This window comes from Sander lucioperca, chromosome 8, assembly GCF_008315115.2.
Source record: "Sander lucioperca isolate FBNREF2018 chromosome 8, SLUC_FBN_1.2, whole genome shotgun sequence".
Classification (NCBI taxonomy): domain Eukaryota; kingdom Metazoa; phylum Chordata; class Actinopteri; order Perciformes; family Percidae; genus Sander; species Sander lucioperca.
The window spans coordinates 39,159,251-39,187,248 of record NC_050180.1 but is presented as its reverse complement, the minus strand read 5'-3'; the positions used below and the strand labels follow the sequence as shown (position 1 = coordinate 39,187,248).

Sequence of the window (27,998 nt, the reverse complement as noted above, 5' to 3'; positions counted from 1 at the left end):
ACAAGTCTTATTGCATAGGACTTTTATTTAACATCAGACAACATTTTAGATTTCACACATTTCTCATAATCTGCAGACTTAAAAAAAAAACAATTTCACAGAAAGATCAACCTATCAGAGCCGAAGTGCATCGTCACATATCCTTTACAGTTGAGGTATAAATAAGCAGGGGAACACTCAGGGTCGTCTTGCACAGCAACACACTGCAGGAGAATAAAAAAATAAAAAAGTATTAAATACGTACCAGTTTTTGCAAAATTGTAATGCCAAAAAAAAAGAAATGACCCAAAGATTAGCTGAAAGGCTGAGGCCTGGTTGTATATTCCGTAAACAGAAACATGTTAGTTGTGATTAATCTAGGTACTGCGACCTACTACATAACAGCGCATTCGTACTTCCTCCAGCCTAAAGATAGATATGTATCCCGGGGGAAATTGCTGTGCAGCAGTTGCGAAACAAAGTTGGAAGGGTACAAATATACAAAAGATAAGTGCAAAATGTATAATAATAAAAAAAAAAAAATTAAAAAAAAAAAAGATGACCGTAAAGTGTGACCGAAATATATACAATGCCAAAATCAGGTTACTAGTACAGATAAATGGAAACTGTCTTTTACAAGAGCAAGTGAACATTAGGCGATGCCAGACGTCTAATTGAGCTGCTGACACGTGAACCGAGCCACATGGCTACAGGCATGTTTCATGTGTAGTCATCTGAGCACAGAAGATACTTGCTCCACCATCCCTCACCACACACACCCCTCCCATTACCCTTGTTACATGATGTTCTAGTCAGATACTGCACAAATAGCTAAGAGACACAATTGACCCAGCGAGAGAAGAAAAAAAAAATAAATGAGTGAACCTGGAGAATACAAATGGCTTCATCACTGCAAATACCCAGGGTTAAATAAACGACATTGGGCATTTACATGGTTCGCAAAGGGCGGATGCTCATTTACACACCACACTGACTCGATTCAAGTTGGCCTTAGGTTGTCAGATTACATTAGGCAGCAGTGCGTCACCAGTACAGGCATGCAAACTGTGTTCAAGTTCCATTTCCAGTTTTAATTTTGTAGGTAACCAATGAAATAAGGACCAAATTAAATAAAGTTTGAGGTCAAAATACAGACTTTTGAAGGAACAAATCACCTTTAATTTACCAACACATGTATTTACGGTGTTGGTAAAATGGGCCAATTTTTTTTTTAGTGGGCATTTGGCCTGAACAGACTTCAACTGACCAGTTTTATGCAAACTGAAGGTGTGATTAATGTTTTGAAAGCCAAGTGTTGCCTCTAGAAATCTCATTAGTATCACAATATAAAAAGGTGGCAATGTAAACTGTTACTTGCAGCATTTTCACTGCTGCAAATATTTTCATACCACTATTAGCCATGCCGCTTTCCCCACCCTCCTCCTTAAATCACTACGTCACTGACATTCGTGGTGTGTAGACAGGATTAGACAAAGTTCCTACATGACCGTAATTTTAAAATGCATGTAATCCAGCTCCAACACACTTATCAGTTTTGCATTACTCTGATTTTACTTATTTGAAAGGATGCACTGGTGTTCTAGTCTGGTAGTTCAGTGTGTACCCAATATTAATCAGTAACAGCTGAGGGATACAAACGACCTAGTACAAAGAAAAAAAAAAACAAGCTTATGGGGCACTAGATTTTGATACTTACTACGCAGACAAAATGGAGCAGTTAAATCTTGAATCCAAGTGCCCTCATGCAATCTTTGTGCGCCTCAATCAGGACTGCACAGCTTTCTTCTCCTTTCTCAATGATGCTGGAGGAAAAAAAAAAACATTGAGGCATTAAAATATTTTCACACGCAACAAGGAAAGGGTTTCTGTCCCTCTGGACAGGTACTTACCAAGCATCCCTGACTTTCTTTGTCTCTGGGCAAGCACAGCATGGTTTCAGTGGCTTCTTCTCAGGGGACTCAATCACAGCAGTAGACTCCACGCTGGCGGCAGACACGGTCGACATCTTCTGAATAAACTAGATTAAAAAAAGAATGCTTTAAGTCACAGTAGACTAACCCTAAATTTTCACTGGATGCGGAACGGCTGCGGATCTGCTCCGGAACGGCGGCGGAGTCAATAGGTTTCCATTAAAGTCAATGTGTGTATTTCCACTGACTGCAGAACGGCTGTGTTCCGACTCCGTCCCAGCTCCGGCGGTCCGCAGCCCTCCGGAGCAGATACGCAGAGCTTCTATTTTTGACGGACGCCGGAGAGCTCCGCAGCAATTCCGCACACGGAAGATAGTGCGGGACAGGAAGTCGAGCACAGAAACAAAATAAACATCCGGTTAATCTTCAAAATAAAATACACCGTGCTCAGGGTGGTTCATATTTCTCTGCACTACACCTTGAAAACACAGCACAGAGTAGTTTCCCCTCTACTCCTCTGGATGGAAACAAACTGTTGTTGGTTTTGTGGTTCTATTCTACGTGAATTCGCGAGATATTGTGGGTCCTCGTAACTACTGCTGTCAGTCATGGCAGCAGCCGTGCCGCAACAAATCCGGACCTGGTGGGTATTGACGGACGGCGGAGCACGCAGCCGTTCCGCAGCGGAGCCGGTCGCAGACGTTCTGCATTCAGTGGAAATCCGGAGTTAGGCACTCACGATTTTGTAACGTGTACGGCTACTTCTGGTTTTGCATCTCATTTTCCAGAAGACAAGCCTTTGTCCATTCACAGACGTTTGCAATTATCTCAGCTAATCAACCCACTTCTCAGCGACGTAGGAGATACTAAAGGCCAACACCTGTGCTTTTCCTACTATGACAAGTCTGTCTGAAGACGCAGATCATAACAAAATGTAGATGTAACAATAAAATGTGGTGTAAAGTTAACAATACCAATCAGGCAAGCTAGCTCCTGGAGAGGAGGAAGAATTAGCTACAATTCCAATCACTTGTTTAGAGTAAATTTCTTATTGGCATGTTTGCGCCTAAATGGAGTGGACTCTTTTATAGTCATTTAAAATCATGTGTTAAGCAGGGAATATTTTGAGTTTTTACTTGAAACATAAAAATAGTCGCCATGTTCATTGCAAATAGTTGACCTTTCATAGCACAAAACAAGCTGTTAAACGTCACAGTATCTATCTCATAACGTCACTCGTTACACTGTCGATACATTGGTGGTTAATAATATATGATGAATCCCAACTTCATTATATTATACCCAAACATAAACAATGAAGGGGGCTGGACTGATGCAACGTTAGCTTAGATGACAGCATCAACTCATCAACACATTCACCATGCAGCACACAACAGGAGTACTTTCATTTTGAAATACCCAAGTCTTCATGTGAAAGTAGGGGGGGACAAACCTAAACAGAACCACCATATGCCAGCATGTGTTGTGCTTGACTAGCTTTAGCTAACAGTTTGGTTTGGAGACATTGCATTACACTCACGCAAGCTAACAAAGTTAGCTAACGGTTAGTTCGTTAACGTTACCTGTGTCACGGCGGATAAATGACACGGAAACAGAAAACGTAGCGTACCACTTAAAACACCTGCTGACTAATGCAGCAGTTAATCTATGTCAAGTAACTTACTTGTATGAAGGCAGACGGGACACGATATCTGACAGCTTCACCTTCAGAAAGGAGGCAACTAACGTGAACTCACGTGGTGTTCGGTTCTTATAAAACCTCGCGTTATTACAAGAGTCAACAGAGGCTTCTGGGAAATATAGTTTTTTGTAACAACGGCGGGAAGAGAATGACACTAGCAGCAATGAGACCATAACTAACCTCTTCAAGACAACAACTAACACATTAGTTCAACAAATAGAGAGACCAGAGCATCTATGAATGGACAGTAAGTAAAATGTATATTGTGATGTTTCTTAGGACAAATGGTGTTCTTCTGTTGAGCTAAAAATGATCATTTTGACCTTGAAAACAAAAACAAAAAAATCTTAACTAAAGGTCCATTTAACGTCAAGCGTGTTTTCCGGTTTATTGCTCTGCCTAAAACTGCCTCAAGACAGTTAAAGTATGAATTTGTATTGCGCAGTGACATCATCATCATCATCATCTTCATCGGCCACGGCAGCTCATGATGAAAAAAATAAAATAGAGGCATCTCTCATGATGGAGCAGGCAGTGCCTCCTGAAGGAGGCAGGCACTGCTACGACTTTGGAGGTGGGTTGTAGGTTGTCATTTAACACTGTTATTTACCTGTTCAGTGTCATTATTTTTTAGTGTGTCTGTTAGTTAGTGTCTGTCTTAGTCAGTGGAGAAGTACTGTAAATGTGATGTTGTGTCAGTATTTCATAATTCACAAGTTTAACAACAAAGACACAAAACTATTGACATTTCTAGCTTTCATTTATATTAAGCTTTGAAAAGGTTTTTAAGCACAGTAATATTGTCCGCTTGTACAACTTTTGTGCTGGATATTACACAAGTCAGTATGCTAAGATAATAAGATCACTGTGATAAAACTGCAACCTAATCAAAATTGAATATGTAGGCCTATTGTTTTCCGTATTCATTTTTTTTGTCTATTAAATGACAAATCATCCCAATTCCCCACATCCCAATGTGATGTCTTTAACTTGGTTGTTTTGTCTAACAAACAGTCCAAAACCCAATTTAATTAAGTTTACAATGATGCAGAGAAAAGCAGCATGTTTTTGTTAACTGACAAATCAATGAATTGACTAATTGTTTCAGCACATCAGTGTTGTGTGTTGCCATTAAAAATAAAAACAAATAAAGTGTATACTTTGTATTGAAAAATAAAAATCTCTATGAGTTGAAAATCAACATCAGCCAGCACACATAATCACTGCTGTTTTTCTACACTATCACCTACCAGATATTATATTCAGTGCTGTAAAATATAGTTGCTGGTGGGTGTATTTTACACTTCAGTGGCTTGGGAGTTTTTTTAATATGAAAACTTTTCATTTTCTCCCCTACAATACTGAATATATTTGTTTTTTACTTGACTACTGGGTCTATAGTGCGTCAGCACAGCAAAGCAGTGCGTAAGCAGAAGCACTGAGTCACTAGCTCTAGTTTGAGGGCCAGCTGTGTGCTAGATAAATGAGCAAGTAAGCGTATTGCTCTGTACTGTGTGATAGATATGTACCTCCATTTGAAACACACGTTGCTGCAGTATTTGCTGTGCTTTTCCCGGGATGAAACACCCTTTAATTCACTCTCAGTTTTATCTGAAGTCTGTCTTTGTTTTTGTGTTCCTTGTAGAAATCTGCCCCCTGAAGGAGGAGAGGTGTAAGGCCACAGTACAGTACAGGTCCCGATCGTCTGCCATCTCCTCTTCATGTGTGCACAAAGCAGCGTCTAGGAAAGAAGAAGTGTAAGCACTCTTTTTCTTTCTTTGATCTGTGTTAGCCATGCAGCAAATGAATATTCTCACATGTACTGTACTGTATATTAGGGCTGGGCAATATATCGATATTATATTGATATCGTGATATGAGACTAGATATCGTCTTAGATTTTGGATATCGTAATATCGTGATATGACATAAGTGTTGTCTTTTCCTGGTTTTAAAGGCTGCATTACAGTAAAGTGATGTACTTTTCTGAACTTACCAGACTGTTCTAGCTGTTCTATTATTTGCCTTTTCCCCACTTAGACATTATGTCCACATTACTGATGATTATTTATCTAAAATCTAAGTGTGAAGATATTTTGTTAAAGCACCCTAGAATATCGCTGCAATATCGATATCGAGGTATTTGGTCAAGAATATCGTGATATCTGATTTTCTCCATATCGCCCAACCCTACTGTATATTCTAAGGAACCATGTCTTTTGTTAGAATAGAGAGTTTGTCACATACCAACACACAAAACAATGAAAGGCAGTGCTCCAGAAAACAATAACCAAACTTGTACTGGATCACATTGACGCATTGAATATATAGTTATATCACCACAAAACCTCTCAGGGAGGAGGTCAGGGTGAATGGTCTGGTGTACAAAGTGTCCGAGCCAAAACAATAGTTTGCATTCTGTCTCCTACCAACAGCACTAGGGCTGCAGGATACGAGGAAAATATGCAATGCGAATGCAATTAACGTTGTTGAATATTGCGATAACGATATTACCTGCGATAAATAAACAGATATATTAAAGTGTACTCAGTTCCGTTCATTTCTGCTGCTTTTAGTATTCTGCTAAAATACAACATATTGCTTGTTGAATTTAAAACAAATAAAATAATTTCCAACATTCTTCTATTGAACAAATCGCACATTGAATTGAATATAAAAAGGCACCACTTAAAAAACCTTTTAATGTGCCGTTTTCTGCTGATATTTTCTTTCAACTAACACAAAGAAATCTCTGAGTGTCTATCGCGATATGTTGCAGCCTTTTGCGATGTGTATATTGCGCAAGTTGATATTGCAATGGCGATAAAAAAAGCGATATATTATATAGAAACCACACACATAACTAGTTCTTGAAACTGTCATATGGGTTGTTTTGGAAGGCAGTGAAAAACAGCCGACCGTATTTTGACATTTTTGTCAACCTGTTTTGAAGATTTGGTTGCAAAGTCGGTCCACAGTCCGCTTTCACTCAACAAGATTTTTATAATATTTGAGAAATGTACCTTGGATTTAATGCCTAACAGATACAAGGGACAAGAGAGAGTGTGGACCTGGAGAAGGCTCACACATAAGCACCAACACCAATTGATTCATCCTCAGACTGAACTATAAAACCCTTTCAGTGGTATTCATCTTCCTACTTCTAGTGTTTACTGTACTTCTCTACTGCAAACTGTCTAACAGGAAAAATTTTCCAAAATATATGGGAAACGGAGTAGCCTAATAATCTCATAAAATGTCCCTCACATTATTAGACACATCTCATGCACTAAGCTGCCAGTAATTTACCTTACCCACTGCCATGACCCCTCGGTTAATCCTACCATGCTGCTACATCCTGTAATATCATTTCTATTTTACATGTTATAAGCGTTGCTGCAATCCTACCAAAACCTTCCAAGAATATGTAAAAATACATTTAGTTAAATGAAATCCCAATCTTCTGCTTAGTAATCCTTGATATGCAACATTTGAGCTTCTGTTTTGTTTTGTAAATGATGTGAAAGATGCAAATAAACCACACAGGAGCTGGCTCAGAGCTGGGAACATATGTACAGCATCAGGTTACACAGTACAGTGTTTAATTACATCCCTGGTAGAGATGGCCCGAACTTGTTTCTGTACATGCTGCCAGATGTCTAGTTCACATGACAATAATTGTGATCCCCTCCACACGCACACACACGCACACATGCGCGTCATTGTCTTCAGTATTAATGTGAGCTGGACCTCTTGACATGGCTTGATTCATGTGGGGATGAGACACAGATACTGAATAGTTGATGAGCTGGGAGAAAAAGAAAAGAAGTGGAGGGATGGGGAGGGGTGGGGGCAGAAATAGAGAGAGGCAGACAGAGAGGGAGGGAGGGAGGGAGGGAGGGAGAGAGGGAGTGAGCAGAAAGGCGGGTATCCAGTCGCCTCGCTCCACACAGCTTCAATAAGTCCTGAGGTTGGCAGCATTGATGGAAAATTACCTTGTGACCTAGAGGGGAGGTCAGGACTGGTATAATCAGAGTCCACTTGTTCCGAGAAGCAGCAGCAGCAGCAGCAAAGGGAGGATGGCCTGTGCGTTCGGCTGATCGGAGAGGACCAAAGACTGTGCATGGAGAAATTAAAAGGTCCCGCCGCGGGATCCACCACAGCCACCTGTGGATGGAGAGCCATGCTTCTTCCACAGCTGAACAGGCAGTCCCTGTACGTGTACGGCAGCGAGATGGCCGTGGAGCAGGAGTGCATCAGGCAGCTGCAGAGCGGAGTCTTTGTCATCCACCCGTTCAGCCTCATGAGGTATTTAATATACTTGATAGATTCAGGCCAGTCCTGTGCGCAGACACCACCTCCACTTTTAGTCCCACCGTTTCTTTAAAAGTTATGTAGTTTCTGCAAGTTTCTGGAGGAGATTCTTTGCTTCATTTGGCTCCAGGGATTTGTAAAGTATCATCTTATCGTATTTATATTTCTCCATATTAGGGCTGAAAAGCTAAGTGGATTAATTGATAAATCAATTGATAGAAAAATAATCAGCAAATGGCGAAAAGTTTAGTTCCAGTTTCTTAATTTGATGTTTTTTCTTTCTCTGCAGTAAACTGAACGTTTTTAGATTTTGGAGTGTTTAGGGAAAACAAGCATGTTGATAACATCACATTGAATTTTGGGCATTATTCAATATTTTCTGACTTTTTATAGACTAAACCATTAATCGAGAAAGTATTCATCAGATTAGTCAATAATGAAAATAATCATTAGTTGCAGCCCCACTCCATATTACTTGCATGTCACCTTACTAATTAGCATTAAGCATTAGTCAAAAATGCATTAATTGAATATGAAAATAATTTGTGTTGCACTTTTGTAAACGTGAAAACAAAAATCAAAAAATAGATGTAGTATAATTGGTATTAAATGTAGAGTAAGAATACATTAAATCAAAACAAGTAACCTAAAAGAGCAACTAATAATCGATAATCAGTAAAGGAGAGTGTTAGGAAAGATTATCACTCTTGAAATTCTAGTTTTGTGAAGTGATTTTTAAGATGATACCGGAGGATTTGAAGGACAAAACCAGGTGGATCAAATGACTTCTGTAAGGACCTGGTTTTGCATTATTCATGCAGTATTGTTATTATTAGTTTGTAAGGTGATCATATGGAGTGAAAATAGAGAGGGAATGAAACAATTGGGGATCAGAGAGCAGAGTTATTTGAGCCTGGCAATCGAACCCTGGCTGAGGAGATGTGCAGTTACAGTATCAGAGTATTTAGTGTGCATAAATCAGCTTGCCTTACCAGCTGCAGCAGGACTGTCTAATGAGCCCTTCTGGCAAATGAACAGAGACTTTCTGCTACAATCCTACATGGAAAACAAGATCTAAGGCTCACTCAAAAGTCACACATTTTTTTCTGATCTTTTCCTGTAGGAGTTACTACATCATGTGTATGATGGCCATCACATTTCTGAACCTAATAGGGATTCCCATGGAGATTGCGTTTCTGGACGGACACAGTGGGCTGGCGTGGGAAGGATTTAACGTGTTTTCAGACACGCTGTTCCTGATAGATGTGGCCCTAAATTTCCGTATGGGCATCATAGCAGAGGACGGCGAGGTGAGAGTGGCTGTACTCTATTTTCAGGCACAATCTGGGAGACTATAATCCCTGCGCAGACAAGCACATACAATCCATCTCTGCCCCATCTGTAATCTACTCGATACACGAAAGGCTAGATTAACAACCCCCTCCCCTCCTCCCTGGGGCCGAAATTGGCACCTGCTATTTGATTTTATAACAGGGATTATGCTGTATTGGATAAATGAGACGTATAACATTTCCAATTAAGTGTTATGCAGACTATATCCTGTTTGTTTTCATCTGCTCATACTTTGTGACCTCTGTCTTGCCAATAACAAATGGCACATCTGTGGTGTTTACTCCATTTGGTTTTGCCAGATTTATTCTCGGTCGGTTTCTGCCTGTTTGAAATATTCATGTATTTGCTTCAGCAACAGTTCAACGATGCTCTGAAGTTAAAGGGATAGTCCGGATTTTGCAGTTGTATGAGGTACTTATCCCTACTCAGTGTATTATCTACAGTAGGTGGCGGCCGGTACGCCCCCAGTTTAGAGAAGCAGGCAGGAGTACCGAAACGGAAGCTAAGCAGTGTACTGCTGTGGATGGTGGCAGCAGCTAAATATATTTTAGTCACCTAAAAATAATTGAAATCTGTTTAGGTGTACGCTATATGTAGAATATTTTCACTGCTTTACCTTACTTTCAGACAGCCCTTTCTGAAGCCGTTATCTATATTCTCTTCAAAGCCACAGCCAAAGTCATTTTACCTTGCAGAACACCGATCACCAACATCGATCGCTTAGTTTGTTTATGTTATTGTGTGACCTTGGTGAATCCGAACCAACGCTATAAAACTTCAAAGTCAGACAATAACACTAACTAACTAACTGATCGAGGCAGCGGTGTTGTGTGATGTAAAGTTACTGTTTTGGTGGCTTTGAAGGGAGCATAGGGAACCGCTTCAGTTCCCTGCAGTAAAGCGCTGTCTGACGGAAAGGTAAAGCAGTGAAAATATTTCCTAATATAACATGCACTTAAACTAATATTGTTTTTTCTAGGCTGCTGCCCCTGTTCACAACAGTATATTGATTAGCTTCGGTGCCAGTACTCCTGCCCGTTTCTCCAAACTGGGGGCGTACTGACGGTAGGAAATACACTGACCATAGATAAGTACCTCATACCACCCCACTTAAAAAAAAATCTAAACTATCCCTTTAATGTTAATCAATTCTCCCCCTTCTTAATGTTGAAACTGTTAATCTCATCTGACACCACTGTCTCCCCTAATTTTTGGACAAACTACCAAAATATTGGTTCGGTTCAAGTGTTAAATGATACATCTGATCGTGACACGCGCTGCGCAGCATCTTCATCCATCTGCTCAATCTGCTGCTCTGTTCTCTTTCACAGGAAGCTATTCTGGATATCAAGCGGATCCGAGTCAGTTACCTGAGGACATGGTTCATACCGGACGTTATAGCTGCTTTCCCAATCGGCTACATACTGCTGTTTGCGGTAATAATGAACAGAAAACAGCCAACAGTGTGTGTGCTGCAGTGTTTGTCAGTTCACAAAATAACTATGCACATAGTTTCATATGATTTGTTCGTGGTTTAAAATGAGAAACTTATGCAACACTCAGAGCAGTAAGAAGGTGTTTTACAGACAATAACTACAGTACGGAGGAAAAGGCAATAAAATAAAAATGATTTGAAAATCAATGATAATAGATTAGGTTAGATTGAACTTTATTGTCATTGAACAAAGTGCAAGTACTGAGACAACAAAATGCTTCTAACCAGAAGTGCAAAAGTCAGTGTGTGAGTAATGTACATACAGTATGTATTGGGGTAATAAATAGAATAAACAGTAAGGGGTAGTTAAGAATATGTTAACGTATTACCATATGAACAGTGTTAACAGTGATAACATGAATACTCTAAGATGTATTAAGTAATAATACAAATTATAAATTAGATTAAAGATAAAGAGAAAAGAGATTAAACAAGAAACATACCACTGATAATTGGACGTCTTTATTTTATTCTCCCAGGACTTACAATACCAGAACAACGACAACCCCTCTAAGACCAACAAGATGATGAGAATACTGATGTTCGTGCGGATCCTCAGCTTGATCCGGCTGGCTCGAGTGTCCAGACTGGTCAGGTTCTTCAACGAAGTGGAGAAAGTAAGTTCAAACGCCGGACAAAGTCTTCAAAGCTCAGCTTTGAAATTCAATCAACCTTTCTGCCTACCTGCAGATACCTTACCAGACCTGGCATCCAATGACAAATCTGACTTTGAACATTTACAATGTCATTTGTAAAACAAGAGCTGACTCGCTGCTCCACGACCAACGATGCGTTGGCCCAATTCTTTTGAGTTGACCTTTTTTCTAATTGCACGTACCCAAACATTGGACTCAAAAATAAAAGGAATAGGACACCTCAAACCGACTTTGATGATGGTAATCTCATAATGAAAGACAATATATCTTGGAATAAATCTTGATGTTGCATAATGTATGTTGTCTGGAGTAAGTGTGTAACTCCACGCCTTTAATCGACTACTAGCTGCTAAAATAAATGGTTTCTGGTGTATGTTTTCAGCGTAGTGGTGGAAACTGGACCCTCTCGCTTTGAAAAAAAAACGTTTTGTATTCACAAAACTGAATAATTTCACACAGATAAATCTGTTTACTTTACCGCTCCCTGCATGTTGAGTCTCCCCCCCCAAGTTAAGTTTATCTTGGCTAGCTCGTTAATCATTTTGCGCCAGGTCATTTTATCGTCTTCCAGGTTTTCTTTTGCCTTGAGCAAAACAAATGGTCCAGCCAGCGCTTGGAATCTGTATAATTCCAAGGTTGTGATGTTGTTAGGCCAAAACATGCCACATAACCTTCACTAGCATTATTTGCAGTTAATTTAATATACTTATTGCCCAGTGGGGAAATTACAATCTGTTAGAAATCACTACACACAGGCCTGAAATACACACATGCTCAGGACCTATTCATGTTAGAGTGAGTGTGCTGCCAGTACTGGACCAGTACTGGTGCCCAGGAGGTGAACTGGCATCTTTCCAGCTAACACTCCGTACTTTGGTCCGTAAGGGGACTTGAACCAGCGACCCTCTAGCTCCCAGCCCAACTCCCTACAGACTGAGCTACTGCCACCCCAAAAAGTGTTCCTGAACGGGAATCTAATCCAGGCCACGACAGTGACATTTTAATTGAGAAATTATTTCAGGTGTACTCACTTTCAGTTTTACCTGCAAATTAAGTGGTTTAGATGATCTGGCTTAACTGTCATGTTTCTTGCCCCATCTGACTTTTTGTAGTGATGTTATTGTGTTTCCGGATATCAGAAATGACTTCAGTAAATGCAAAGTGTTATCATAAGTGATATAAATGATGTTCCAAACTATGAAAATAAGACCTGGGTCATAATAAACTAGAATTATCTTTTAAAGTGTAAAACGTTATCTTTTAAAGTGTAAAACAGACTCAGGTCTGCACAATTAATATACATCTAAAAATATACTGTATCACCATGTCTTTTAACATTGTTGCATTGTTTTGGGTTTGTTTTTTTTATTCATAGTGGGCCTTGGATTTTAAGTAAATCATGAGTTACTGTAACTTGTGAGAAAACACAGGAGATATTTTGATGTTGTTGATGCACCAGATTATATACAGTACAGGCTTGGGAGAGGACATGGCTGATCCTGGATCAGGCTTAAACCCAGTATGCTGCTGTAATATGACGCACATCTCAGCCAACAACCGGGACGTCCCGCAGTGTGGATGATTTGCTTACCAAACGCCTTTTAATGTTTTCACGTGTCATCTCTTCTTGACAGGTGTCTAATGCCAACTTGGAGGTGGTCCGCCTCTTCTTCCGCATCTTGTCTCTGTTCATGATGATTTTCCTGCTCTGTCACTGGAACGGCTGCATCCAGTATTTTGTTCCCATGCTGGAGGAGTTTCCCACCGACTGCTGGGTCCGGAAAGAAAACCTGATGGTGAAACTAAATTCATAAAACTAGTGTGAATGATGATGGTTGTTGACAATGGTGGAATATAACTAACTACATTTACTCAAGTGCTGTATTTAAGTACAAATGTGAGATATTTACTCCACTACATCTCAGAGGTAAATATTATATAAATATATACTTTTTACTGCAGTACATTTGTCTGACAGCTTTAGTTACTGTTCATCCCCTTCCTGTCCAGTGAAAACCAAGTATCTATAAATTTGGTGATTTTGAATGCTTGAAGGATGAAATGTTCCTATATGTGTTGAGAAAATTCTTCCCCTTCTTAAGCTAAATAAAATCTTTAGAAAGCCTCTTAGATCAGCTGGAAAACATGATGATCTTATAGAATATGATGCATTGCTGTAGATTAAACCACACAACAGTATATAAAGGAGTTATAAGTTATAAAATAAGCACAACCATAAACATCTACAGCAGTACAATTCAACATACATATTAATGCAGCAGGGATATTAATCCATAAACATCAGATAAACAGGCAACATTTCACTTTTCAAATGTTGCTGATAATACTTACATACTTTTACTTAAGTAAGGTTTTGAACGCAGGACTTGTAGTGGAGTATTTTCACAGTGTGGTATTTGTACTTTTACTTTAGTAGAAGGATCTGAATACTTCTTCCACCATTGGTTGTTGATGATGAGTTGTGAATGACGTGTTGGGAATTAGTCATCAATTATTTTACTAAATAACTCATTTCTAAACTTGTAGGGCATATTTGACAAAAGGTATTTTTGTGGTGCTTTAAATATCTATACCAAATGCTGTAGTTTAAATCCCTGTATTTGTTGTTGTTTTGAAGTTCCAGATCTAAATAAAGTCTAACTAATTATGAAGTATTTTCTTCCAGAATGCCACAGTGATCGTGAAGTACTCTTGGGGAGTTTTCCGAGCTCTCTCCCAGATGATCGCTCTCTCTTATGGCTCCATGGACGCACCAACAAGTGAGAATTATCGATTTTCTTTATCCGGCGCTAAAAAAAGCACAAGTATCACATTCTCCCTCAGATATAAATACTCACCATTTCACAGTAAACAAGCTGGAGTGTCGGTGTCTTGTTCTCCAGATTACGTTGAAATGTGGATCGTCATGGTCAGCATGGTGTCCGGCTGTCTGATGTACACCGTCCTCGTGGCAAATGCTACAACCATGATCGCTAACATCGACCCAGCAGCCAAGGAGTACAAGAGCAAGGTAAGAAAATACATCTCAGTAGTAGACAAGTCACTGTACTCAGTGAAACAGAAATAAGTAATAAGAATTATTTTAGCATATTTTAGTTGCTTTTAAACTAATATAGGAAGAGAAAAAGGTGCTTTGGTGATGGCCCATAAAGACATGCTGTAATGGAAAGGCCCTGTAACTCCTTTAGCTTGCCTGCAGCCACTAAGGTGTACATTTATTCAGTTGAGTGTCAGACATTTTATGCCTGTTTGGGATTGTTTTGGCCCATCTTCTACCACAGTAAAAATCTAAATCTTAAAAATGAATGACTTGTTGTCGTTGGAGCGTAGCATTATAAGTCGATTATGTAGTTAGATTATTCTGTACATTTGGAAAACAGCCAGTAGAAATAATACAAATAAACAAATGAAAAGAAACGACGCAAGACTATGCAATTATGATACATGATTAAATATGGGGCAGCGGTAGCTCAGTCCGTGGGGACTTGGCTTGGGAACCGGAGGGTCGCCGGTTCAAGTCCCCATACAGACCAAGTACGGACAGTGTACTGGTAGCTGGAGAGGTGCCAGTTCACTTTGTGGAGGTGCCCTGGAGCAAGGCACCAATCCCCCAACTGCACTGGGTGCCTTTAATGGGCACTCCCTCAGTCTGACATCTCTCTATTAATGCATGTATAGGTCCTGTTTGTGCATGTGTGTGTATTTCTGGCCTATATGTAATATATCAACAGTGTAAAAATGTAATTAATAAAGTATCTCAAATTCAAAAATTCCAAACAATGCAGCTTGAGTAGATCTTAGCACTGTAATGCTGTCTCATGTATAAATGTGATGGGGAAGGAAAGTGGATCCTGAACGCTGTGTGACTTCCTACAGATGAGCCGTTTGGAGCACTACATGGGTTTTATGAAGCTCCCACCAGAGCTGCAGCTTCGTATCACCAACTACTACCAGGCTCGCTACGGAGGGAAGTGGTTTCAGGAGAAGGACGTCATGCACACAGTGTCCTCAGCGCTCAAAGAGGTACATCTGTGGTTCATCTGCTTGGAACTTAATGCTAAGTTGTTGTTCCTTTGCATCTTTGTTCGTCTTATTTTATATTTTATTTTTTTATAATAATCATATATTTCTTACCAACATATTTTATTTTCCAGCAAATCCTGATGGTGATGTGCAGCCGGCTACTAAGAAAAGTGCCAATGTTTCAGACCAGAGACGAAAACTTTATCAACGCCGTCCTCCTCAAACTGGACTACGAGGTTTTCCTGGAGGGAGACGCCATCGTGCGACAGAACGTCCCAGGCGACCGCATGTTCTTCATCGACCACGGCCAGGTCGTCATGGAGACTGATTCCTACGAGAGGGAACTGTGTGACGGAGACTTTTTTGGAGGTGAGTTGGATTTACTCAGATTAGCGTGTATCACTGAGAAGTGATTTCCAGACAGCAATAGTCAGGGAACTTGAAGTGGGAGAGGAGAAAGAAGTGAAATATAACATACCAGAATGTGGTTTACAACTTTTCTCACAACGTCTTCAGCCCAGTTAGCTTAAAAGCAGATTAGAAGCAGATAGAAAAACACTGACCATCCAAGACGAAATCCAGTTTTTAGCTCACAGAAGTGACTTAAAGGCATACTATGTAACTTTTCCCTCTTCGGTCCCCCTACAGGTTGTCTCATTGGAACTACAGCTCGCACGGCTGTAGTTCCAATGAGACAACCTGTAGGGGGACCGAAGAGGGAAAAGTTACACAGTATGCCTTTAACTTTAAGGCCAGACACTACAGACAAAAACATTGTTTTTTCATGCACTGGTCAATTTGGAGATTGCGGGCTGTTTTGCTTCCATAACATGTCTATAACAAATACACCTTAGGTGTTTATTTTACTTGAACTACACTTTGTCTATTTGCATCGGTAGATTTTAAAGGCCATTTTCTCAAAATGATTTTTGTTCTCAGACTCTGTGCTAGAGAACTCCACTTCAGTAGCACTTACGATACGATACAACTTTATTGTCAGCCAAGGCTGAAATTCTTTGTGCATCCCTGGGTAGCTCGTATAAAAAAAGAGGACATACACATACATACAAACATACATGAGATTAATAACACCAACAGACATACATGAAACATTACCACAAGTGACATAAACTTCCAAGTAGGAAAAACATAGAAAACATGTATAACAACAGAAAATGACATGAACATACACACAGACAATGTCTTGGAGACGTATATCCCTGAAATATGTATTGCACTGGATTTAATGTAGCTGGTTTAACAATAGGATAGATTGATGTATGAAAGAGTTTTTAAGTCTGATGCGATTAAAAGAATGAACTCTAAAGCGTCTGTTTGAAGACAGAAGCTGATATTTACTGTGCAAGACATGTGAAGAGTTATTTGAGATATTTCTGGCCAGTCTAAGCATACTATTAGCAGCCTACCTAAACTACCTGTAGCACACTCCTGAAAGGTAGTCCTATAATCTTTGAGCAAATTTTAATCTGATTGAATAGCTTTGTTTTATTTTTAACTGATAGGCTACTTAGCCAAGCAGTACTACAGTAGAGCATGATACTCTGAATTACTGATGTGAAAAACAAAGAAATGATTTGGCTACTAGCTCCAAAGGATCTCAATCTACGAAGAAAATAAACACGCTGTTGTATTTTTTTGCACATAAATTCTATATGAGAAGTCCATGAGAGAGTTTCGTCTATCATAAAACCCAAATATTTATAGACCGAGACTTGACTGATTTCTGAGTTATGAATCTTCACTGAGGACAGTTGACAATTCGGGGTTATTCCAAAAATGATTTCCTCTGTCTTCACAGTGTTAATAATGAGAGCATTGTTATCACACCACTTAACTAACCAATCCACATTGCCGTGATATGGTGTGGGGTCATCACATTTGTTCAGCAAGGTCAGTAGAGTTGAGTCATCTGAGTACTTTAACAAAAACTGATTTGGCAAAGTAGTGGTGCAGGCAGAGGTATATAAAGTGAACAACACTTGCATACACACAACTTTGCAGTTTCATTCCTATCTATAGTCTGAAGGTTTTTACAGAGGGGGTTGTTCATATATCATTCATAGCCTGATTTATGTAACTTTTTATTCCTAAAAACCTGGCGAAAATGTTTTATGGCTGTTGACAGTATTTCCTGATTTATGGCTTCTGAAACCTGGCTTTATCCAATGTTCAGATTTCTGTTCTGGAAATGTATGCACATTAACACATATTTAATTAGACAATACCTCGTTTGCATATTTAAACATAGGATTTCAGAAAACTTGTAATACAAAACAATTATTGTCTTAATGTAAGTAATCAACCGGGGAAGTTTCATTGGGATTTCATTAGTTAACATTGTTACCCTTTTCACCTGTAGTGTCTTCAACTCAGAGTAACATCTATATTACCTAAAGCAAAAGTACAATGAGTACACAACAATGCTGTTAAGTATTACATAATGAATGTAATGAATGAACAGAAACAGAGTGTTTAACAACACCGATGTGTTGTTAAACACAGCTAGGCACATTATGCATTAAGGAACTTTTTATTAAGCGTTATCACAATAATAATTTGTACTTTCAAATGCCCAAGGTCCACCTTTTAGCTTTTTCTGCCTTCAATCCCATCTCATGGTCTTCCTCAGCAGATGGGGTTTGCTCAGTTTTTATTTTGTTCTTTTCACCATTATGTGTGTTTAGGGTTTTTAAATGATGAATCATATTGGAGTGTATTTACCTCTTTATTGAGCTATGGAAATATACTTTTAAAAGGTCAGTGAGTCCACTCAAATTACGAAAAAAAACATCTCGTAGTAGTTTTTGTTCTTTGTCCAGATTTTGAAATATCCACCTCTTTTTTCTGCCTTCCCCACAATACAGTGGAGGTCAACGGAATTTCATTTGTTGTGATTAAAGCATTGAAAAAACACTTCTTCTTTTCTTTTTTTTTTAACTGAGCAGCAACAATCTAATTCCAGAAAAAAGTGTCAATCTTGATGTGTAAATCTTGATGTCAGTTTTCATGACGCTGACTATTTTCTGTAGAAAATGGTTCCAATTAAAGCTCAATTAAAATCAGTAATCCATGTTGCAAAATCGTTTTTTGTTGAAACAACTGTATGTCAAGAGGGGTGTCGACAACGGTTATCTTTTGCTGGGCTGCTGAATTAGAGAGCATTATTTGCTGCTGTCTCTCTTAAGGAAATCATACTTAACTCCATTTAAAAATCTGTCACTTTTCTGTCACATACAACTCTGGATAATCCTCAGACCTCACTGTGAGCATTTTTCACTGAAACTGCTTTCGACAACAGAAACGGTCTTTATGAAAACGGCTGACAGATTATTCTGTGGATTACCCTCAGTAACAGCCATAATGCTTCTAGGAAAAGATGTTGCTGTTGTCATTTTTTTGGTGCTGAGACAGATATGTCAAACCTGGACAAATAAAACCCAAACTATCGCCGTATTAGATAGCATTAGAGTTAGGTGCTTTAAAGTCACGCAGTTTGTTTATGTAAGAGTGGGGTTTTTTTTACAGGCGGGAACAACAAAGCTTAAGCAACTGCCATATGGACATTTAGTATCTTTATTGGTTCAGTTGAATTGCATTTTTGTTTCAATGTGAGATGGAAGTAACTGATCAATGGATTTAGATTTTTTTGGCAGATTTAGTGTGATTTTAAAGGTTTCCAAATGATTTTTCATTGCTCGGCATTCATTGCTTTTTCACATACACACAAAAACCGGACACATCTGCAGGTTTATTTGCATAGTCGAGCAATAAGCATTCTTTAAAAAAAAAACACATCACTGTCAAACCAAAAGTGAATAAATCTATCTTTTTCAATTTGGGGGGGGATTTATTTAATTCTCAGGCTTTAAGTGGGAACTGGTCCTAATCTTTTTGGCAGCAAACCTCTGCAGCGTTTAGAGTTAAGCAGGCTTCCCGAAACAACTCAGCTAAGTCCGGTTATTTAATTTAGGATTAATTGTCAGACCTCATCTGCGTCATTAGGGTTCACTCGTTCATTAACCACGCTCTTGTGGTTCCCTCTGTGTCTACAACAGAGACATGTGTGCTGACCAAAGGCAAACATCTGGCCACAGTGAAGGCGCTGACCGACTGCCAGTGCTTCTCTCTCTCCTGGGACGACTTTCAGGAGGTGCTGGAGGGCTTCCCAGATGTCAAGAAGGACTTAGAAAAAGCGGTTCAGCTCAACTCTGATGGTGCACTTGTGTAAGACCAAAAACTAGACTTTATTATTTTTATTTTTTTTACTGTATGAAAAGGACAGGGGATATGGATATTTCCAGGACATTTTATGTGATTATGTGATGGACAGTACTGTACGACTGTTGCTGATTCCTCATGTGGACACCAGTTGGACACTTATTCACGGATGAGATGGACAATTTTAGAGCATTTTATTCTGACAGGTAGTTATACAGTCTCCTGATCCATCAGTTATCAGCAATAATCAAAGACCTCAACAGAAAAAAAACGGGTCAAACGTTTGCTCTCTGCTGCCTTGTTTATGCTGCGATTTAGCATTGATGTTTGGAAAGTCAATGCATACCTTAGTGAAAAAACAAGAAAGATCTGTCTTAAAGGGGAATTCTGGTTTCATACAACTTGGGCTTTACTTTCGTAGTTTTGGCCATCATATCTATAAATAAAAACAAAAGACTGGGCAAGAAACACGTGCAAACCCCTCATGTTAGCTAAACTGCTTAAACATCCATCACAGTTCATAGCATAGTTGTCTTGTGTCATGATGGATTATTACCAGCGTTCCAGATGTAATCACCCTTTAGATTTACCTCTAAATAGTCATTCAGATAGGCTGGCAAAACTTGTAAACACCACCTGTCTGATTGTCTGACTTCTTGTGTTTCTTCCCCCGTTCAGACTTTGTTGCAACAAAAGTAACATGATGTTTTAGCAGGTATAATGTTTACCATGTTCACCAGCTCAGTTTGGCATTTTAGCATGCTAAATAACACTAAACGCAAAGTATAGCTGAGGCTGATGGGGACTTTAACCAAAGTTTTAGACAAAGGAAAAGTTTGACCTCATAATGGCGCTAGATAAAGAAGTCAGCGGATCGCTAAAGTCGGTAGGATTCATCGTCTGGGAAACATGAATGTCTGTACAAAAGTTCATGCAATTCTTCTGATATTTGTTGAGACATTTCGGTCTGCTATAAAGTGTTGGACCGACTGTCCCAAGGATGGCTGACATAAGACCCAAGTTGCAATAAACTGGAATTTTGCTTTATATGAAAGTATACAAAAAACTCATGTATGTCATTTTTCTTTTTCTCTAAAATGACATTTATTTGGAAGTTATATTACACAAGACATGTCAATGCCACTGTGAAAGCAACACAAATAAAGCAGATGCTTTAATATGATTAAGAAACATCTGTGTGGAACAGCAGGTTGTTTCCTTTCCCTTTACTGTTTCATCCAAACACGCACACTGTGCCCGAGGCCAGCCGGTGTTTGTACTCGTAGAGGTAGTAGGAGGCTGGTGGGAAGTTGCACTTCATCTCCATCCTGCCCGGCACCACGTGGACGGACACACCAGATCCCAGCCCCTCCTGCAGCTTCCTCAGCATGCGTGAGGCCAGGTAGCGCCGCGCTCTGCCTGGGTCTTCCTCGATGGAAGCGTACACCTCAGGTGGCGGGTTGGGGATCTTCCACTCCAGGTCCACGATAAGCTGGTGGATGCGGCTCTTGTCCAGCGAAGTGGGCGTGTCACGATAGCATGCCAACACGTGGGGGATTGGTGCTTCAGACGCCACAGAAATGAAATTATTGGGCTGCTGTTGTGGCAGCACACCTTCCTTTTCTTCTTTTTCTTTGTGTGTCTCCTCGTCCTTCTCGTCCTTCTCATCCTTCTCGTCCTTCTCGTCCTCCATGGTTCCCACGGCAGGGTGGAGCATCACCGCCCAGCGCAGCCAATCATAGTTCTTCTCCAGGGTCTTCAGGATGCTCCCCGCTGCCTCCTCCGGGGGTGCGCGTTTCTGCACGGCCTCTTGGAGCTGCTGCCGTATATCCCCCTCCGCCTGCTGCAAAAAGTAGCCTAAGCAGCGGCCTCCTGTGTTCTTCATCTTCCTGTAGAGGGCACCCATCCGGTCAGACCAGGTCTTCATCAGCAGAGCCTGGTCTCTGCCTGTCAGAGAAGCCTGTGTAAAGAGGCACAGGAGACCGGTGCCCAGGACAAAGTTGATCTGTTGAGAGTAATAGAAGGAAAGGAGAAAGCGTGAGCCTTCAAATAGTGGTCAAAAATAGCTTAGAACATGTGTTTAACCCTGCAGGGAATATCAGATGTTTGTTTTTTTAAGATAATTTTTTTGGGGGCTTTTCCGCCTTTAATTTGACAGGACAGCTAGGTGAGAAAGGGGGAGGACATGCAGGAAATCGTCACAGGTTGGATTCGAACCCTGGACCTCTGCGTCGAGGCATAAACCTCTCAGTATATGTGCGCCTGCTCTACCCAGTGAACCAACCCGGCCACGATGTTGAGTAAAATTAAAGCTGGGCTTCACAACTTTTCTTTTGGCCAAAAGAAGTGGTTTTGAATAAATGTTGTAAGTATCAGAAATCCCTTAATGGGACTTTTTGTCCAAGTAGTCCCAGAAGTTAGGAGCTCCCGTTAGCACATTGCTATTTGCATTTCAACAAAATCTGAAGAACCACAGAAATTGTGCAAAAACACATTTGTTTCAAGCGTCAGTTTTGCATTTAACAAAATTTGAATTGACATTTCCTTTATACAGTACAAAGTAGCGAGGATCTGTTGAGTGTTGAGTTATTGTTCTGCTTTTGTATGTAGCTTACCATGCTGAAACAAATAGCCAATAAAGTAACATTTCATTTATCGTGTTGTTTCCACCTGTTGACACCAGAAGCAACCTGTGGGTGGTTGCAGGCCAAATGTATGATGTAAGGTACCGTGGTCAGTGACATTCGACTGCGGCCTCAACTTTGATAGTTCCTAGACCATCGGAAAATACTATCTTGGAGCTTTTAGGAGAGGCAGGAACTTCGACCCAGGAACCAAAACTGAAACCATGTTGCTGCATTTGATATGCAGGACAGTTTCTAGAGTTTGTAAAAAGTTTGAGTTCCTGAAAAAGTTTTTACAGCCCAAAACAGACATATATGCAAACTACATTTATTTATTTTTACCGACCCAGCTGATCTGACAACACATCAAGAGGATGACAGCAGTAAAACATCTACCAATAGTGAGTCCAGCTTTCTCTGAACAAAACATGTGCTCACTGCTCCTTAGAGAAAAGTTAGGATTTCAGGTTTTCTTCCTGTGGGCAGAGAAATGTCTGGACCCGACACGAAAACATAATTTTGACAAATCTTTTGCATCTTAAAGTGCCCATATTATGAAAAAATCACTTTTTCTGGGATTTGGGGTGTTATGTTGTGTCTCTGGTGCTTCCACACACATACAAACTTTGAAAAAAATCCATCCATGCTGTTTAGAGTGAGATACGGTTTCTGAATGTGTCCTGCCTTCAGTCTCTGGGTGAGCTGTTCAAAATCGGCACGGCTTGTGATGTCACAAGCCAAAACGAGCAGGCTAACCGCAACCATTAGCTCGTAGCGTTAGCATGCTAATGCTAACGCTAGCATGCTACCTCGTTCTCAATAGCAAAGCACTGCTACAACACACACAAGTTCACCATAATCTACAAAAGAACTACTTACATGTGCGCCCTCATTTAGAAGTCTCCCAGCTAATCCTGCCTTGTAACTGACCAAAGTTGTAAAAACAGCCTTTCTTTTACTGTCTATGGAGCTAGCTAGCTGACATGATCTACATCTGAGCTACTGCGCATGTGCAGTGCAATCAAAGATAGTACAGAAGAAGAAAAGAGGTCTCACTCTGTAGCTAAAACAGAGACCAGGTGAAAAGAGGATCTGCAGCAGTGAGAGAGAGCACTGCAGTACAACAAAAATATGGTGTTTTTTGAAAATTAAACCATGTAAACCTATTCTGGTACAACCTTAAAATACAATTATGAACCTGAAAATGAGCATAATATGGCTGCTTTAATAAGTTAGTCTTAACAGGGGTAGTTAATGTCAGAATCATGTCTGGCACAAGTTTATTGTTGTCTATGACACTGTATTGTTTTTAGCAGAACACCAACCCATCTGAGATTTTTGTCGCCTACGATGGACTTGAAAATGTGATTCCACATCTCCTCGTTACAGCAGGACAGAGGCTGGTTATTACTCTCTTGGCTCGTTCTATTAAACTGAAATGAACACTCGGCCCTGTGAGACTGACCAAAATAAACCACCCCTGTCACAAACTCTTTGTAAAGAGAGCTATGTAAGGTTGTTCAAGGCCAGCGCACAGAATCACTGTCTGCAGAACGTTTTAGTTGCGTTAAAGACAATTTCAGATATGCACAATTATTTTAGTTTTTATTTATTTATCATATTGTAATGTGGCTTTGGTCTGATTTACAAAGATGTGTTATTGTGCCAGCAGGAGAGGAAAACCCAGCATGACACATAAACTCCATCCACGACATGTTTACACATGATAAGTTCTTAAAGGTTAAAGAAACATAGCTGCGGTTCCTTTGGTTAACAAGGTCAGCTTCTCCGGTCTGGACACGAGTTACAGCGGTGACTTTGATAACTAGTTAGTCTGACATGTTGCACACACGGTTAAACCCACTGTAGATTTCTCGGCTCATTACACAGAAGAAAAGTTAGGGTGGTTATTATCTAATTATTTATTGGATAATTTCACTATGATAGACTATGACTGCACGGTGAGGTGGCACTGGGCTTCACTCACAGCATTTATGCAAACAAGTCCTTGAAAGGAGCACAACGCAAACAAATCACTCGTTCAGCAGCAATTTCAAGCAGAAATTGCTTCAGCATTAAGGCTAATCCACTAAGGCTGGCTCCCTCACACCCTAAAGCCCTTTAATAAGTGGACTCTGGACTTGAGTTTGTGGGATGAAAACTCTGTCTGACTTTACAGCAGGGACAACAGCAGGCACGTTGAATGACTTTGCAAAAACGATGACTTCCCTTGAAATGATCGTGCGTATAGAGTGTAATAAATGCTGGTCAAACCTAGGTCATGCCCGCAACATGTTTGAAAAAGATAATTATTTTTACATAACGAGCAATTCTGTGACTGCTGCACGGTCTATTAAGGGCCATTTATTTGCACAGTGGGCAGTCATTATGTGTGTCTTGCTCCAGGGCATTAGGGCAGATGGACATTTGGGTTTTGGGGGAGTTTTACATAAGAAACAGGAGATAATGCTCTATTTAACCCTGTGTAAAAAAATAAAAAGGGAAATATGTGCACTCACACTTGCTTTTGTGGGTCTTAAACGTGTGACATTTTTAGTCACAGTTATGTAACGTTGCCTCACACAGTATTCAGACTTTGAAAATTGCTGTTTTAATTTGAGGTTTAAAGCCTGAGCAACTCAGCCAGAGCAGCTCTTTTTAGTGGATAAAAAAAAAGCATTTGTTTCCAAACCAGCAGTGTAAGCAAAAGGGAATTTGCCAACTTAGCTCACAAGAAAGACAACAGAAGGTCACAGCTCTGCTGAATTAAATATTCAGTTTATTTTCATACCAAGAAGATAGATGCAGCATGCTTCATTCCCCCACAGGACCACAATGTTTTGCTTTCAATTTTATATTTTTGGTCTGAAAACTGAATATTTAATATTGTACAGCTGTGCTCCTCAATGCTTTTCTTTTACTGTATAAACTTGCGTCCTCAGGGACATGATTATGTTTGATATTGGATGAAATGTGGTCTAAAGTACCTTCTTAATTCTTGGATTGGATGTAATTAAGAATATTTATTAATGACATCAGTTGCACTTTCAGTTTAAAAATAAGTTTGTCCGAATGTCCTTTTTCATGTTCCCTCCCTGTGTGTGTGTGTGTGTGTGTGTGTGTGTGTGTGTGTGTGTGTGTGTGTGTGTGTGTGTGTGTGTGTGTGTGCGCGTGCGCGCGTGCGTGCGTTAGATTGCTGCGTCACCTCAGGCTTCCTGCTGCTGTAGTTAAGCTGGAGTGCGTGTGGATGTATAGGCCTAATGACTTGTAAAATAGAGAAAATTAAACTTTAATGACCCCCTGTTGGTGGGGATGAGTTGAACACAGACACCCCCCGCGCGCGACTTCACCAACCTTGACGCAGAACTCCCTCAGCTCCCAGCGTTTGGGCTTGCGACTCAGTATGACCTCCTCCAGCAGCGTGGGCTGGTCGGTCAGCGCCGACACTCCCATCAGACGGTTGTATAGAGCTGTCAGCTGCCTCTCCAGTCGGTAGTCCTGCACGTACTGCAGGAACACCTCCGTCTCCTTCTTGGTGAAGTCTGACTGGGCCCTCACCTGAAACAAGCAGGGGTGAGAGAGGGTTACAGGGCAGGGGTGGGTTTTCAAAGCTTTTAAATGGCAGGACCAAATTCAATGAAGACACATTTTTAGAATAAGTAAAAATGTGTTGAGACTCCAATTTAAAGCCGTATTTCATGGCAATAGTAAACTTTACATTATTAATAGTTAGCCTCTATTATTTAGTCAGTGTAATAAATTAATGCCAAATCCAGAACTTGAAATATTCTTTTATGAAATATTATAAACAAATAAGTGCTATTCGTAACTCCTAGCCTACAGCCATGGACACCCCTCCCCTGCTACATAGGAGCAAGACGACCAGACTGAAAGACACAAAACGACTACAAATAACACAGGTTTTGTTGTCTCTTTGAAGTCATTTTGTGTCTCTGTGGTAGTTTTTTGTCTCTTTAAGTTATTTGTTGTCTCTTTCTGGTAATTTTGTGTCTATTTGTGGTCTCTTTGTGGTCCTTTTGTGTCTCTTTGTGGTCCTTTTGTGTTTCTTTGTAGTAATTTTTGGTCTCTTTTTAGTTGTGTCGTGACTCTTTGTCATTGTTTTGTGTCTCTTTGTGGTCGTTTTGCATCTCTTTTTGAGACAACATTCCGATCAAGCAGCTGAATTATAACTAAATTTCATGTTTTACTCATGCTAACACCTCACCATTTTTGCATTGCTTAAATTTCCCTCCCAGATTATATTACAATGAGAGTATGTATTAACATGATTGTGTTGCTTATAGGTTTGACTCAGTGAGCTCAGTTTATTTTATTCAGCTAAACTGATCCAGGAAGATGTTTTCTTTTTTTTTAATTCAAATGCCTTATGAGACAAATGGCTGCTGTTCTGAGCCCATTTAAGAGATTTTTACATTTTGTAACATTTTGAAATAATTAAAGAGGAAATTAAAAGCCTAGGTCTGTTAATACTGTCTGGTAGAAACAGATGCTTCAATTATACATCTGGTCACATATCTACATTTACATAATACGCTCAGCATGATGAGTTCAAGCACAGTCACATATCAGTTTAGCAAAATTGGCAGCACGCTTGTTACTCTTCAAGGTCAGCTCCACCTTAGGAGTCCCTGATCCTGTTTATAAAACTACCAGTTCAATTTAAATGAGCTGTACATACGTATGTAGGGCTGCAACTAACAATTATTTTCATTGTTGATTATTTATTATCAGAATAATGATCAGTGTTTCCCGAAGCCCAAAATGACGTTTTCAAATGTCTTGTTTTGTCCAAAACTCTTAAAGATATCCAGTTTACTGTCACAGAGGAGTGAAGAAACTAGAAGCTATTCACATTTAAGAAGCTGGAATCAGAGAATGTCTACTTTAGTGTCTTTAATGTCTACTCTTTTTAGTTTAATAGTTGACAAGTAATCGATTAACCTTTGCAGCTCTGTAGGTATGTTCTCCTCTTAGCTACCCATCTATTAGCCAGCAGCAGGTCACAGGACACTGTTCAGCTTTAGTTTTGTTAAGGTGTGACTGTTGAACAGCTGCTCCAACCATAACCTTCACAATTAAACGCTAAGAGGCAGATACACTCCAATCTTCCCTAAATAAGCTGATATTAGACTACCCCTCCAAAATGACAGTAGTTGCCTGTTCTAAGTTTAACTGCATGTATGAGATCCAGGGACCGTTTCCTCACCGCTGTGCCCAGCTGGTAGTACACCACTGCCAGGTCGTCCTCCAGCCGGTGGACCTCCTGGTCGTCCAGCAGGCCGTGTCCCGATGCTCCCAGCTCCTGATCGATGTGGTCCAGGTTCTTCTTGGCCCCTTCACTCTCCTCTGCTGTGGCGCTGCCGCCCAGATAGGAGCAGATGCCCTGGACCAGGACCCTGAGCACCACACAGACACACAATTTAAGCAGACAGGGTTTTGGATTTGGAATAGAAATGTGTTTGGAAGATATATTGTTTTGTTACACATGTTCAAAGTGAAACTCACCTCACAGTTTGCATGTAGCCCACTGGCTCCAAAACCTTTCCAAACATCGCCATGGCTCCACAGCTGTGTTCAGACAAATGGAGAAAGTGAACAGTTAACCCCACTTCCCCAATAACTGCTGTAAGATATTGTTGT

At 40.1% G+C, this 27,998-nt stretch overlaps 3 protein-coding genes across 5 annotated transcripts; 1 reads left to right on the top strand and 2 right to left on the bottom strand.

Moving 5' to 3' along the window:
• Nucleotides 1–5: 5 nt before the first annotated feature.
• LOC116060237 (cytochrome c oxidase copper chaperone) lies at nucleotides 6–3,709 on the bottom strand. The gene is made up of 4 exons (XM_031313759.2): nucleotides 3,595–3,709; nucleotides 1,890–2,017; nucleotides 1,697–1,802; nucleotides 6–203 (listed from the first exon to the last, which is right to left on the bottom strand). The coding sequence occupies exons 2-3, from the start codon at nucleotides 2,003–2,005 to the stop codon at nucleotides 1,718–1,720; spliced, it is 201 nt and encodes a 66-aa protein (XP_031169619.1). The 5' UTR covers nucleotides 2,006–2,017; nucleotides 3,595–3,709; the 3' UTR covers nucleotides 6–203; nucleotides 1,697–1,717.
• hcn5 (hyperpolarization activated cyclic nucleotide-gated potassium channel 5) lies at nucleotides 3,625–20,896 on the top strand. Of its 3 annotated transcripts, XM_031313201.2 has the most exons (13): nucleotides 3,625–3,859; nucleotides 4,058–4,186; nucleotides 5,258–5,369; nucleotides 7,667–7,920; nucleotides 9,050–9,236; nucleotides 10,611–10,715; nucleotides 11,254–11,391; nucleotides 13,065–13,226; nucleotides 14,117–14,210; nucleotides 14,334–14,461; nucleotides 15,328–15,474; nucleotides 15,606–15,843; nucleotides 19,551–20,896. In XM_031313201.2, exons 4-13 carry the CDS (start codon nucleotides 7,736–7,738, stop codon nucleotides 19,721–19,723), a joined length of 1,557 nt encoding a protein of 518 aa, XP_031169061.1. In that variant the 5' UTR covers nucleotides 3,625–3,859; nucleotides 4,058–4,186; nucleotides 5,258–5,369; nucleotides 7,667–7,735; the 3' UTR covers nucleotides 19,724–20,896. The 3 variants fall into 3 exon arrangements, with proteins under 3 accessions (XP_031169061.1, XP_031169402.1, XP_031169228.1); XM_031313542.2 differs by lacking the exon at nucleotides 4,058–4,186 and having other exon boundaries at nucleotides 7,670–7,920; XM_031313368.2 differs by lacking the exon at nucleotides 4,058–4,186.
• On the bottom strand, nucleotides 20,793–27,959 carry LOC116060170. Its single transcript, XM_031313655.2, has 4 exons — nucleotides 27,864–27,959; nucleotides 27,565–27,754; nucleotides 25,692–25,895; nucleotides 20,793–21,718 (listed from the first exon to the last, which is right to left on the bottom strand). The coding sequence occupies exons 1-4, from the start codon at nucleotides 27,914–27,916 to the stop codon at nucleotides 20,948–20,950; spliced, it is 1,218 nt and encodes a 405-aa protein (XP_031169515.1). The 5' UTR covers nucleotides 27,917–27,959; the 3' UTR covers nucleotides 20,793–20,947.
• Nucleotides 27,960–27,998: the final 39 nt, after the last annotated feature.